Genomic DNA, 13354 nt, shown 5'->3' with positions numbered 1-13354 from the left:
CCACAGTGGGAACCATCCTTGTAATTCCTAGACTGGATGGAGAGTTGAGTTTGGACTGTAACTCACATCATGACTTTGGCTTCTTCAATGAACTCATCCTCAGACATGGAGCCTTCTTTGATCATCTTGATGGCCACATCATACTGGCCCCTCCACTTCCCGTACTTCACTACTCCAAATTGTCCAGTCCCCAGCTCCTTCAAGAAGGTCAAGTCCTTTGGGTCGATTTCCCATGATCCTATAATGACAACGCCTTGATGTGATTCTTTGAGTCATGTATGTATAATTTCTACAATAGATTAGAATCCCTACTGCGGGTAGAAATAGACAAGCAGTAAAAGGGAAATTCTCAGGGGTACTAATTCATCTTTGCTCAGGTAAATCTCAGGGACAGGGGATTACTGGTTGAAGGAGTCTGGGAATTTTTGGTACAAGTCAGGCATAGAGCAAGAAGATCAACTAGACAACTTTAAAAAATCCCTTTACGATATTTTCCCCACAATTGAAAAAAAAACAAACCTTTATGAATCTATGTTTTTGCAGTCTCAGTAGGAGCCACCAGAGGGAGAAAACTCATTAGATAACTTTGATTTGGCTCTGTCTTAACACATTATTGGAGAAGGAAATGGCAACCCACTCCAGTGTTCTTGCCTGGAGAATCCCAGGGACAGGGGAGCCTGGTGGGCTGCTGTCTATGGGGTCACACAGAGTCGGACACGACTGAAGTGACTTAGCATAGCATAGCATAACACATTATTGACTGGGAGATTTTTGCAGAAACTAACGCCTCCGGCGTTTATAGGTGTTAACATTTATAATGTGTTAACATTCCTTGTGGCAGCTGGGATGGAACACTGCACTGCAAGAATGATTGGATGGCGAGGTCTGGTTGGGTCTGCCAGATGTAGTAGTGCTTGCAACTGGCTGGTCCACCCTGCCCTAGAGAAATAAGCACTTACCGTATCCCAGGCCTGCAGTGGAAGGTGCATTCTTGTTTTGTTGAGACACTGGATATTTGAGCCTAGATATGAGTCCTAAAACATACAGAGAGGGTCATGCTGCTGGTGCAGAGCAGGGACTGAGATGCCTTGCACACTTAATGCCTCACACTTTCAGTATTCATCTTTCTAGTACATCTTGAATCCCAAAAGATTGCCATGAACCTGAATTTTTCTGGAAGTTTCTCCTCTTATAAATGTTTTTCAGGGACAAAAAAAATAAAATGCTAACTGAAGTATGCTCCCCAGCTAAATATATCCCCACCTCCCAGTCCAGGCTTAACTCACATCCTCCTTCTCCTTTTGATACTGAAAAGTATAATTGGAACCCCATTAAATGACAGCCTTGATACTGCCTTGCCTGGACATGGTGGACAGCTGCAAGCCTTCTTGATGAAGCTTTTCCCATGTATTCATGTTCTCCCCAATCTCCCAGTTTTTAGAATGTCTACACTGCTTAGAAATTCTCTTCTGATGTTTTTGAACCTGTATGTTCTTTAAGGGCAAGAACCTAAAGTAATAGTTTTTTGTGTTCTCTAGTAACAAGAAAATTATGGAGTAGACACTAGTTCAATGAATATTGCTGATTGATTAATTACCAGTCTCTTCTATGTCCTTCCTTAGCACTGAGCATCAATCACCAAATAGGAAGTCAGTCCCTACTGGGTGTAAGGTCTGCCTTTGACCACCTCTTCGCTTGACCTCAATCCAGCATCACAGGGGTTCATTTTCACAGCTAAGTCTCACTACCCTATGAGGCTTAATGTTTCACCCAACCACCTTGTCCTAAATTCCTTCTCTTGCTACTTGTCACACCCTTCTTCTCTGGTTTCCCTGGTACTTACCAGCAGAGTTATGCTGATGGTAGTTAATGAGCTCAGGGATAGTGCTGAAAAGGTGCTTCTCAGCCAGGTAATACTGGCTCTGAGGTGTGGAACACACGACATAGTGGCGTATCACCCCTTGAGGTTCCCTGAAGAAGTGGACGCTGAGTCAGCAACTCGGAAACAAGGGCCCAAAGGACCCAAGAAGTGAAGTGAGGTGAGTTTTGAGTTTAAGCGACAGAGGAAATGGGAGAAGCACTTCATTAAGGAACTGTTGGATGGGTGCCCCTGTTCTTTGTCCCCAGAGCCTTAAAACAGTAACACTCACCCTGTAGATTTCGCAAACACAGACACGGTATATTTTCCAGCTTTGCTGGAGTCTCTAACAATGAAGCCTCCTTCTTTACCCTGAAAAGATGGGAAAAGAAGCTGACCATCAGGAGGAAATGGCACTGCCACCAGCATCCCAACTGCCCAAACCCAAGACAAAATAGAAACCCTGATTTCACTGCCAAGTTCCACATTTGAGCTGCAGCCTCATTGCTTTTGACCCTGCAAAGTATAATTGGGACCCCATAAAATGAGAGCCTTGACACTGCCTTGCCTGGAGGTGCAGACAGCAGCAAGCCCTCAATTCAGGATCCTTGCTTGAAGTGCAAAGAGACTGCCATTTACTTGTGGTCACACACTTACCTCTTGCTTCAATAGTTGCTCAGCTTGACTCCGAGTCATGTGCTTGGAATACCACCTGGAAAGGGAGAGTGCTTGGCTGACTTCTAGGCCATGGCCTGAGTGGCTTAAGAGTGCTGTCTGTGGCTCACCCATGCCATTGAGTCAGTCAGTTCACTCAACTGCTATTTACTGAGTGCCTATCATGTGCACAGCACACTATATCCCTTTCCCAAAGCCTGCTTGTTGCTGAAGAATTGTGGAAATGGAGAGCAAGTGGCAGAAGTTTGCAGGGAACAGATGAGGGTCAGGGCCTTCGAAGACAACCCACTTCCGTGATTCAGGAGAATGGGCAACCAGAACAGTTTGCCTTTTTTCACCCTTTCAGGTGTTTCCTATCAGGCTGTGTTTTCCTTTCAGTAGTTCTTTGGATTTGGAGAGGAGGGGGTATGGTGACCTCTCCAGCTTCCATCAACAGGGTGTTTGGGATAAGGGTAAGATGTAGGCACTATCACTTGAACTGGTGGCATCATCTGACCCAGTTGATGCTGATTTTAATAAGTATCTTGATATCAAAATTTTGTTGAAAATATGAAAAATGTTTATACTGTATTGTGAAGATTCTGTGCTGGGAACATAAGCATACTCACTCATACATTTCTATGGAGTCCTCTGCTTCAGTTACATAGTTACTAGGGATGTAGCCTTCCTGCCTGTAGAGGAGACAACAGGGTTGATCATCCAAAACTCCCCAATCTGGGTGAGAGACAGATTTGGTTACCTTGTATCCTGGGGCTCAGAACCAGTCTCAAATGATGGTGTATAAAATGTCCTGCCCTCAAAGAGGATCATGTTGCCAATGCACAGCTAGGCCAGTGAAGTGTGTAGCTTCTGCACTTGCAGCACTGATTACATATGCTCCACAACACGTGGGCTCAGGGAGGGGGCCACGTGCAGAGCTGCGCTCTGGGAAGTACTTGGAGGGAGAGCATATTCCCTTTGATGTGGGAAGAACAATTTCTGATCAGGATACTGAGTAGGGGAGTTATGATGCAGGATTTTGCATGTGTGTAGAGTAGGTGGGCGGAGAAGGCAATGGCATCCCACTCCAGTACTCTTGCCTGGAAAATCCCATGGACAGAGGAGCCTGGTAGGCTGCAGTCCATGGGGTCGCTAGGAGTCGGACACAACTGAGCGACTTCACTTTCACTTTTCACTTTCATGCACTGGAGAAGGAAATGGCAACCTACTCCAGTGTTCTCGCCTGGAGAATCCCAGGGACAGGGGAGCCTGGTAGGCTGCCGTCTATGGGGTCGCACAGAGTTGGAAGTGACTTAGCAGTAGCAGAGTAGGTGGGAGGGATTCCCTGGCAGCTCAGCTGGTAAAGAATCCACCTGCAATGCAGGAGACCCTGGTTTGATTCTTGGGTCGGGAAGATCCCCTGGAGAAGGGATAGGCTACCCACTCCAGTGTTCTTGGGCTTCTCTGGTGGCTCAAATGGTAAAGAATCTGCCCACAATCTGGGAGACCTGGGTTCAATCTCTGGGTTGGGAAGATCCCCTGGAGGAGGGCACCCCACTTCAGTATTCTTGGCTGGAGAATCCCCATGGACAGAGGAGCCTGGTGGGCTACAGTCCATGGGGTCACAAAGAGTCAGACACGACTGAGTGACTAAGCACAAAGTAGATGGATACAAGGCTCAGGGAGAGCGGACATGAACTCACCCATTTTTATCCCGGGCACGCCACCAGGGTAAGTTGCTCTCCTCCAGGATAAAATACTCATTGCCCTTATGCAGCTGTAGATCATTTGCGTTCATTGGCATGTAGTCATAAAGGGCTACAACTTTTTTCAGCTCACTTGTCGAGACAGGTGCTGCTGTTGGCTCAGGGGGCAATGGCTTTTTTAAGATCTGTGTTGTTAGGGAAAAACAGTTGGGGAGATTGGCTAGATATCAGGCACTCTCCTATTGTTCCCCAACCATTCTAACCCAAATCAGGCAAAATAAAAGGTTTATTCAACATTCAACTCAACAACCATTTTTAAGCACCCCTGCAGGGTCTCTCAGCATGGAATGCGCATCAGAACCATCTTGAGGGCAGTTAATAATCCCAACACCCAAGCAGTTTCAAAAGACCAATTATGTCAAAATCTCTGAGGGTTGGACCCAGGCATCAGTGTTCATAAAGCTTCTTGGGCAAAAACCGTGTACAGCCACCATCTGGAAAACTAGCACTAAACTAGTACATGGACCCACTAAGTGGTTCTGAATCTTCTTTTCTTTGTTTGTAAAATGAACATAATGAGAATTCCTGCCTTGCTTACCTACAATATATGAGAAAAGCCTTTCTAGACCTCCAAAAGTAACACTCAAAATCAAGTTTTAAAGTAATATATTAGTGGTAAAATCAAGATATTGGGTATATGGGCATTCAGTTTTTTGGGGGGGCATTCACTGTTAAAAATTTTCAATTTTATGTTTGAAAATATTTTTCATTTAAAAAAATCAGGCTTTGTTTTGTTCTAAACAAGTGATTTGATTAAATGGTTGCCAAGAGCTTCCTAATAAGCCTCTGTCTCTCCACCGAAGAGGAAGTCCTACTTAGAAGGCCAAATCCCCTATCTCAAGAAGAATACCAGTTTACACTGCCATATCCCAGGGAGAATTCTAAGACTCTGGTCTGTTTTCTGGGTGTGACTAAGTTTCCATTGAAGCAGCACCCAATTTCCCTGTATACCTGGTCCTCCTCAGGTGTGGGAGGAAGAGGCTTTTTTGTCTTGCGGTGAGAACTCCCAGGTTTTAAGCCTGCAAAGTAAGAAACCAGTGATAATAGCTACAGAGTGCATATATGGGAAGGGCCCAGGGACAGGTTTGGTCAGGAACTTTACTCTTGTATTTGGTGCCTTCACATAAGTTATGAAAAGTCTTGATGGCTACAGCCCAGTGCCAGTTTTCCCAGCTAGAAAGAACAGAGCATCAGCTGGATTTTGATTCCCACCCATCCCCTCTCCCAGGCTCCTTTGTACACTGGCCAAAATGTACAAACCTGGGTTTGCTAGAACCCTGAGAAAGTGATGGATATGGTCAAAGGAGGGAGAGATTATACTGATCAGATCTCTTACTTCCATTTCTGTTCTCCAAAATTTGGCAGCCCATAGCATTTTTGGCTGTCTGAGAGCAGCAGAGATACTGCCCGTCAATCCAGAAGCAAGGGTGGTATTTCTGTACCAGATCACTGTTGTACCGGATTACTGTAAGAGGAGAAAAGAGAGAGAGAGAGGTGACATTTGACTTGTGGGAGAAGCTACCATAGGCATGTTTTCCTCTTTGAGTATAGTGATGAGCTTCAGACAACTGCCCCGTCCTCAGCCACCCTGAAGGGAAGCAAACACAGGACCAGTTGGCTCACGTGGAGAGTTTCTGTGTCATTCTCTTCAGTGGTTCTGTTACGATGACTATCTCCCAACCAGTGACTAAAGCGATAAGAATATCTGATGTCTCCAGAGGCCCAGAACAAAAATATGTTATCTATGGTTTCCCGGCAGCCATTACAATCTTCCTGTAAAGCAGGTGTTGACTCTGGTGGTCTTTCCCAGAAAAGGGAAACAATGTGACAAGCCAGCTCTCACTCCAGCTCTCAATATACCAATGCCTCAGCTTCTGGAGTGCTCTTTGAGAGCTATTTATCTTGGTGAAAACTCCTGCCTCGTACTTTCTGTGTTCAGAAAACAGTCAACAGAACACAGCTCAGGATCAAAGGAAGGTGATTTTGTCTCTAGAATAAACATAGTTCAGTCTTCCTAGGGCCACTGAGGTGGGTTGAGTTCCTTGAGGGAGACAAACACAGCAGTTCTATTTCCCTCACAGGTTTGTGAGGCCCAAAAGATCTCTCAGAAAAGACAACAGGGTGGGTTTCAGATAAGAGGAATTCATTTTATAGTTTTTAATACTGTGGTATTGCAAGAATTTTAACCAGAAGTTGATTAGACAAGTCATCCTGGGATCCTGTTGCCAGGTGACAGAGAAGCAAAGGCAAAGGAAATAACTGACAATAGCTAGCCTTGGGCCAAAGATCTAGGCTAGCCTAAGAATATGCATATTTGAGGACATACTCATTTCAGCATTTGATGCTAAAAAGAAGCCCTGCATAACTTTTTTTAAAAGATAAAAATAAAAACAAAATAAAACCTTCCTTTGTAGAGATCACCTTAAGTCCTTAAGAGCTTGCTAGCCACACTCTACTCATTCAAGACTTTGGAGGAGGCCTAGAAGCTACTGGTGGCCAGGTGCATTTTACAGGCAAATGAAGAAAAAGTGCTGTCTCTCTTTTTTTTAAAGTGCCATCTTGATGCTTTTCTAAACATGGATTTGAAGACTTCTAACCAGTATCTCCTGCCCACACACTCACCCCTCACTTTTTCAGCATATCCCTTCACCATTGCACCAAATGCAAAGTGCTGGGAGCTGATCAGATGGAGTGCAAGCTAAAAGGGGCTACATTGTCTGTAGAGGATTTTAAAACAATAATAAAGCCAACCAAAAGTCTGTAGGCCTTCTATTATCTTTATTGCCAAATTCAGACTTAAATTGAAGAAAGCAGGGAAAACCACTAGACCATTCAGGTATGACTTAAATCAAATCTCTAATGATTATACAGTGAAAGTGAGAAATAGATTTAAGGGCCTAGATCTGATAGACAGAATACCTGATGAACTACAGACAGAGGTTCGTGACATTGTACAGGAGGCAGGGAGCAAGACCATCCCCCAAGAAAAAGAAATGCAAAAAAAAGCGAAATGGCTGTCTGAGGAGGCCTTACAAATAGCTGTGAAAAGAAGAGAAGCAAAAAGCAAAGGAGAAAAGGAAAGATATACCCATTTGAATGAAGAGTTTCAAAGAACAGCAAGGAGAGATCAGAAAGCCTTCCTCAGTGATCAGTGCAAGGAAATAGAGGATAACAATAGAAGGGGAAAGACTAGAGCTCTTGTCAAGAAAATTAGAGATACCAAGGGAACATTTCATGCAAAGATGGGCACAATAAAGGACAGAAATGGTAGGAACCTAACAGAAGCAGAAGATATTAAGAAGAGGTGGCAAGAATACACAGAAAAACTGTACAAAAAAGATCTTCATGACCCAGATAATCACAATGGTGTGATCACTCACCTAGAGCCAGACATCCTGGAATGTGAAGTGAAATGGGCCTTAGGAAGCATCACTCCGAACAAAGCTAGTGGAGGTGATGGAATTCCAGTTGAGCTATTTCAAATCCTAAAAGATGATGCTGTGAAAGTGCTGCACTCAATATGCCAACAAATTTGCAAAACTCAGCAGTGGCCACAGGACTGGAAAAGGTCAGTTTTCATTCCAATCCCAAAGAAAGGCAATGCCAAAGAATGCTCAAACTACTGCACAATTGCACTCATCTCACATGCTAGTAAAGTAATGCTCAAACTTCTCCAAGCTAGGCTTCAGCAATACGTGAACCGTGAACTTCCAGATGTCCAAGCTGGTTTTACAAAAGGCAGAGGAACAAGAGATCAAATTGCCAACATCCAACATCATCATTTTGGATGATCGAAAAAGCAAGAGAGTTCCAGAAAAACATCTATTTCTGCTTTATTGACTATGCCAATGCCTTTGACTGTATGGATCACAATAAACTGTGGAAAATTCTGAAAGAGATGGGAATACCAGATCACCTGACCTGCCTCTTGAGAAATCTGAATTCATGTCAGGAAGCAACAGTTAGAACTGGACGTGGAACAACAGACTGGTTCCAAATAGGAAAAGGAGTACGTCAAGGCTGTATACTGTCACCATACTTATTTAACTTATATGCAGAGTACATCATGTGAAATGCCGGGCTGAATGAAGCACAAGCTAGAATCAAGATTGCTAAGAGAAATGTCAACAACCTCAGATATGCAGATGACACCATCTTTATGGCAGAAAGTGAAGAAGAACTAAAGAGCCTCTTGATGAAAGTGAAAGAGAAAGTTGGCTTAAAGCTCAACATTCAGAAAACGAAGATCATGGCATCTGGTCCCATCACTTCATGGCAAATAGATGGGGAAACAGTGGAAACAGTGGCAGACTTTATTTTTCGGGGCTCCAAAATCACTGCAGATTGTGATTGCAGCCATGAAATTAAAAGACACTTGCTCCTTGAAAGAAAAGCTATGATATGTACAATATGTACATATGTACAATATTATACATATGTATATATACATATTATACATGTATAATATGTACATATGTATAATATGTACAGCATATTAAAAAGCAGAGACATTACTTTGTCAACAAATGTCTGTCTAGTCAAGGTTATGGTTTTTCCAGTAGTCATGTATGGATGTGAGAGTTGCACTGTAAAGAAAGCTGAGTGCCGAAGAATTGATGCTTTTGAACTGTGGTGTTGGAGAAGACTCTTGAGAGTCCCTTGGACTGCAGGGAGATCAACTAGTCCATCCTAAAGGAAATCAGTCCTGAATATTCACTGGAAGGACTGATGTTGAAGCTGAAACTCCAATACTTTGGCCACTTGATGCGAAGAGCTGACTCATTTGAAAAGACCCTGATGCTGGGAAAGATTGAAGGTGGGAAGAGAAGGGGACAACAGAGGATGAGATGGCTGGATGGCATCACCGACTCAATGGGCATGAGTTTGAGTAAATTTCAGGAGTTGGTGATGGACAGGGAGGCTGGGTGTGCTGCAGTCCATGGGGTTGCAAAGAGTTGGACACAACTGAGAAACTGAACTGAACTGAACTCTAGCAATTCTGAACAATGTTTCAGATACTCTTCCTAGCTAGAACTGATTACTCCTACCCTCTGCCCGCCCCACCCTTCCCTTGTGCCACGCCCATCACTGAGGGATTTGAAGAACCTTGGGTGCAGGCTTCGGCACCAGTAGACATTTCAAAATTCTTAATCAACAACTAGCTGCTCTGATAAATTAAGCTATCCTAATATGCTAATGAGAGGCTATAGGACTTCCTACCCCCCTACCTCCAGCACAGTCATTAAGAACCCACCCTACATTTCCAAATAATTAAGAGGTCCCTTGAAGATGACACTCTTCTTCTGTTGGTTAATGCAGAGCTTGTATTTCCAACTACTTAGAATTGCAAAGGCAGTGTCTGTTACAAACTGAATGTTTGTGTCCCCCTAAATTCATATATTGTCACCCTGCTTATTTAACTTATATGCAGAGTACATTATGAGAAACACTGGACTGGAAGAAACACAGGCTGGAATCAAGATTGCCGGGAGAAATATCAGTAACCTCAGATATGCAGATGACACCACCCTTATGGCAGAAAGTGAAGAGGAACGAAAAAGCCGCTTGATGAAAGTGAAAGTGGAGAGTGAAAAAGTTGGCTTAAAGCTCAACATTCAGAAAACGAAGATCATGGCATCTGGTCCTGTCACTTCATGGGAAATAGATGGTGAAACAGTGGAAACAGTGGCAGACTTTATTTTTGGGGGCTCCAAAATCACCGCAGATGGTGACTGCAGCCATGAAACTAAAAGATGCTTACTCCTTGGAAGAAAAATTATGACCAACCTAGGTAGCATATTCAAAAGCAGAGACATTACTTTGCCAACAAAGGTCTGTCTAGTCAAGGCTGTGGTTTTTCCAGTGGTCATGTATGGATGTGAGAGTTGGACTGTGAAGAAGGCTGAGCACTGAAGAATTGCTGATTTTGAACTGTGGTGTTGGAGAAGACTCTTGAGAGTCCCTTGGACTTCAAGGAGATCCAACCAGTCCTTCTGAAGGAGATCAGCCCTGGTATTTCTTTGGAAGGAATGATGCTAAAGCTGAAACTCCAGTACTTTGGCCACCTCATGCAAAGAGTTGACTCATTGGAAAAGACTCTGATGCTGGGAGGGATTGGGGGCAGGAGGAGAAGGGGACGACAGAGGATGAGATGGCTGGATGGCATCACTGACTCGATGGACATGAGTTTGAGTGAACTCCGGGAGTTGGTGAGGGACAGGGAGGCCTGGCGTGCTGCGATTCATGGGGTCACAAAGAGTTGGACACGACTGAGCGACTGAACTGAACTGAACTGAAATTCATATAATGATGCCCCCCATGTGATATTAGGAGATGTGGCCTTAGGAACGTACTCAGGTCATGAGAGTGGAACCTCAAGATGAGATTGAAGTGAACTAAAGAAGTGAAGTCACTCAGTCATGTCCAACTCTTTGCAACCTCATGGACTGTAGCTTACCAGGCTCCATCCATGGGATTTTCCAGGCAAGAATACTGGAGTGGGTTGCCATTTCCTTCTCCAGAGGATCTTCTCGACCCAGGGATCGAATCTGGGTCTCCCGCATTGCAGGCAGACACTTTACCATCTGAGCCACCAAGATGAGATTAGTACCCTTATAAGAAGAGACTGGAGAGAAATTCTTTCTATCTGCCATATGAGAACCAGTGAGAAAAGTGACCAGTCAGCAAGCCAGGTAGAAAGTTCTCACCAGCAACCAAACTGGCCAACACCTTGGTCTTGGACTCCCCAGCTTCCAAAACTGCGAGAAATAAATGTTTGTTGTTTAAGTCACTTGATCTATGATATTTTGTTGTGGCATCCCAAGCTGATTATGACAGCATCCAAGTGGGAGAACTAGGAGAAAACTGCTTACTTCACCAGTGCATGGAGCCAGGAAACACTAATGGTTGATGCACATTCCAAGTATATCATGGACTGATCTCTCATATCCATTTTTATCAGGATAATGGCTCAAATTCTGTTTGGGGCATAAGTGATTGATTACCCTCCGTATACATCATTGGAGTTTCACAAATGTCACTCATTCGTTTTGGTGAGGTCAGGTCTTTTGCTCATTTTTGAAGCTACAGTTAGGATAGGCTCTATTGAGCTTGACCAAATGAAGACAAGTATCTGTGGTGCTGTAATACTGAAGTGTCCACTGCCATGTTCAAGGAAATGGAAGGAGAGAGCTCAGGGCTCAAGGATACAAGGTTTGCATGAAAAGTACCACTGAAAAGAGATGGCAGTTTAATATGAGATACCTGGCATCCTACTTTTTAAATTGAGGTATGAATGTGAATGTGTTAGTCACTCAGTCATGTCCAACTCTTTGCAACTCCATGTAGTCTGCCAGGCTTCTCTGTCCATGGGATTTTCCAGGCAAGATACTGGAGTGGGTTGCCATTTCCTTCTCCAGGGGATCTTCCCAACCCAGAGGTAGAACCCAGGTCTCCTGCACTGCAGGCAGTTTTTTTGTTTTTTTTTTTTTAACCATCCGAGCCACCAGGGAAGCCCTTGAAGTATAGCTTACATATAAATATATAAATTGAGGTATAGCTAATATATAATAAAACATGCAATCTGAGGTATCCAGCTAGCCACATTTGTGTAAAACCATTTAACCACCACTCAGATCCAGTACCTCAGAAGGCTCCCTCGTGCCTCTTCACAGCCAATACTGCTACAGAGGTAGCCTGTATACCATGAGGCTCCCTTCTCATGTTAGTGATTTGCAATTGGTGCATTTTACTCCAGAGTGGGATAACATCACTACAGTGGGATTTTACAGTTTCCAGAGTATCTCATTATTGGCATTGCCAGCATCTGGGGCTATTCTGAGATCTTTAGGATTTGCATCTAAATCTCCCAACAACTGTGGTGTTTGTTGCAAGGCAGCTACTTTGGGGCTTGTCAGCCCAAGTAGATTCTGGAGTAAATGAAAAAAAAAATGCTTTCAGTAAAACACAAGGGAAGAGGAGGCAAAATTGAACCAATGAACCAACTGAAGTAGTAGTGGTTTCTGTTTGTTTTGGTTTTGTTTTTACTGTTGGAATTTTACTTACCTATGAAACTTTAATAGCAGGGCATAATCAACATAGTAAGGTTAATATGAGAGTCAATAAAACAAATTTACATGTTGAATAGTCTTATCCTCAGTCATTACTCATAAATTGAATATAGTGGGCACTCTATATATTTTTGAGCTAACCTACAACTGGTTTTGAAATTGGTGTTTGAAGTGTTAAAGGAATTACTAACTTATACATACCACATTTTTTCCCTTTTGGTTCTCGCTCATCTAGTATGTCCCACCTTCCCCTATATCCAAACTAAATCCTAGCTGCCCATCAGTGTGGATTCCAAGTTGGTGGTGGTTGTTCTGCAGAAAAATCATTTAACACATCTATTCGTTGGCCGCCTTCTGTGTGCAAGGCGATGTATAAGGTACTGTGGAGAGAACCAAAGAAGTACAAATATATATGCCCTTTGGAACTCCAGCTCAGCCTCTGCGTGTATTTCTCTGCCTTGGAGGTGGCATCTTGGTTTAGAGCACAGACTTTGGAGCTTGAGTTCAAAGCCTGACCATGCCACTTACTAACTGAGTGCCTTTGGGCCAGTTACTTAACATCCTACACCTCTGGTTTTTTTTTTGGTCTCCAAAATGAGGATGGTGAAATTAACTGCCTCATGTAGCTGATAGGAAGAAGAAATCAGTTAACGTACATAAAGGACTTAAGATCTTGGATCATAATAAGCATTACTGAAGTGTTTGCACATTTTGTACCCTCAAGGCTAAAGGTGACCTCTTCAAAACATGCCAGGAACTGAACTACGTGGTGCAAGATATTGCCTATTTGTAATGTCCACATGGCCTTACTCTTAAAATATCTTGCAGCCAATTACAGGTGCAATTTCTGGGCTTGAGAACCAGGCAGCACAAAACTCTGCAATGAATTTAGGCTTTAGCGTCAAACAGACTTAGGGATGTAGTAAGAACCCAGGCTCCACTCACTAGCTATGTGCCCTTGAGCAACTTACTTAACCTCTTAGAGCTCAGTTCCCTCATCTGTAATT

General features: G+C 43.5%; 1 protein-coding gene across 2 annotated transcripts in view; it reads right to left on the bottom strand.

The window, feature by feature from the left end:
• The window catches only part of BTK (Bruton tyrosine kinase), a 34014-nt gene that overhangs the window by 6178 nt on the left and 14482 nt on the right, over window positions 1-13354 (bottom strand). For both annotated transcript variants that reach the window (XM_019956373.2, XM_070784633.1), the window contains 9 exons: window positions 5615-5743; window positions 5230-5297; window positions 4216-4403; window positions 3142-3204; window positions 2516-2570; window positions 2151-2230; window positions 1844-1971; window positions 960-1034; window positions 67-238 (listed from right to left, as the gene is read on the bottom strand). In XM_019956373.2, the coding sequence (XP_019811932.2) occupies window positions 67-238; window positions 960-1034; window positions 1844-1971; window positions 2151-2230; window positions 2516-2570; window positions 3142-3204; window positions 4216-4403; window positions 5230-5297; window positions 5615-5743 (958 nt within the window). The remainder of the gene's footprint in view (window positions 1-66; window positions 239-959; window positions 1035-1843; window positions 1972-2150; window positions 2231-2515; window positions 2571-3141; window positions 3205-4215; window positions 4404-5229; window positions 5298-5614; window positions 5744-13354) is intronic.

Source organism: Bos indicus, chromosome X (genome assembly GCF_029378745.1).
Source record: "Bos indicus isolate NIAB-ARS_2022 breed Sahiwal x Tharparkar chromosome X, NIAB-ARS_B.indTharparkar_mat_pri_1.0, whole genome shotgun sequence".
NCBI lineage: Eukaryota > Metazoa > Chordata > Mammalia > Artiodactyla > Bovidae > Bos > Bos indicus.
The sequence above is the reverse complement of the archived record's forward strand: the minus strand, read 5'-3'. Positions and strand labels throughout refer to the sequence as shown.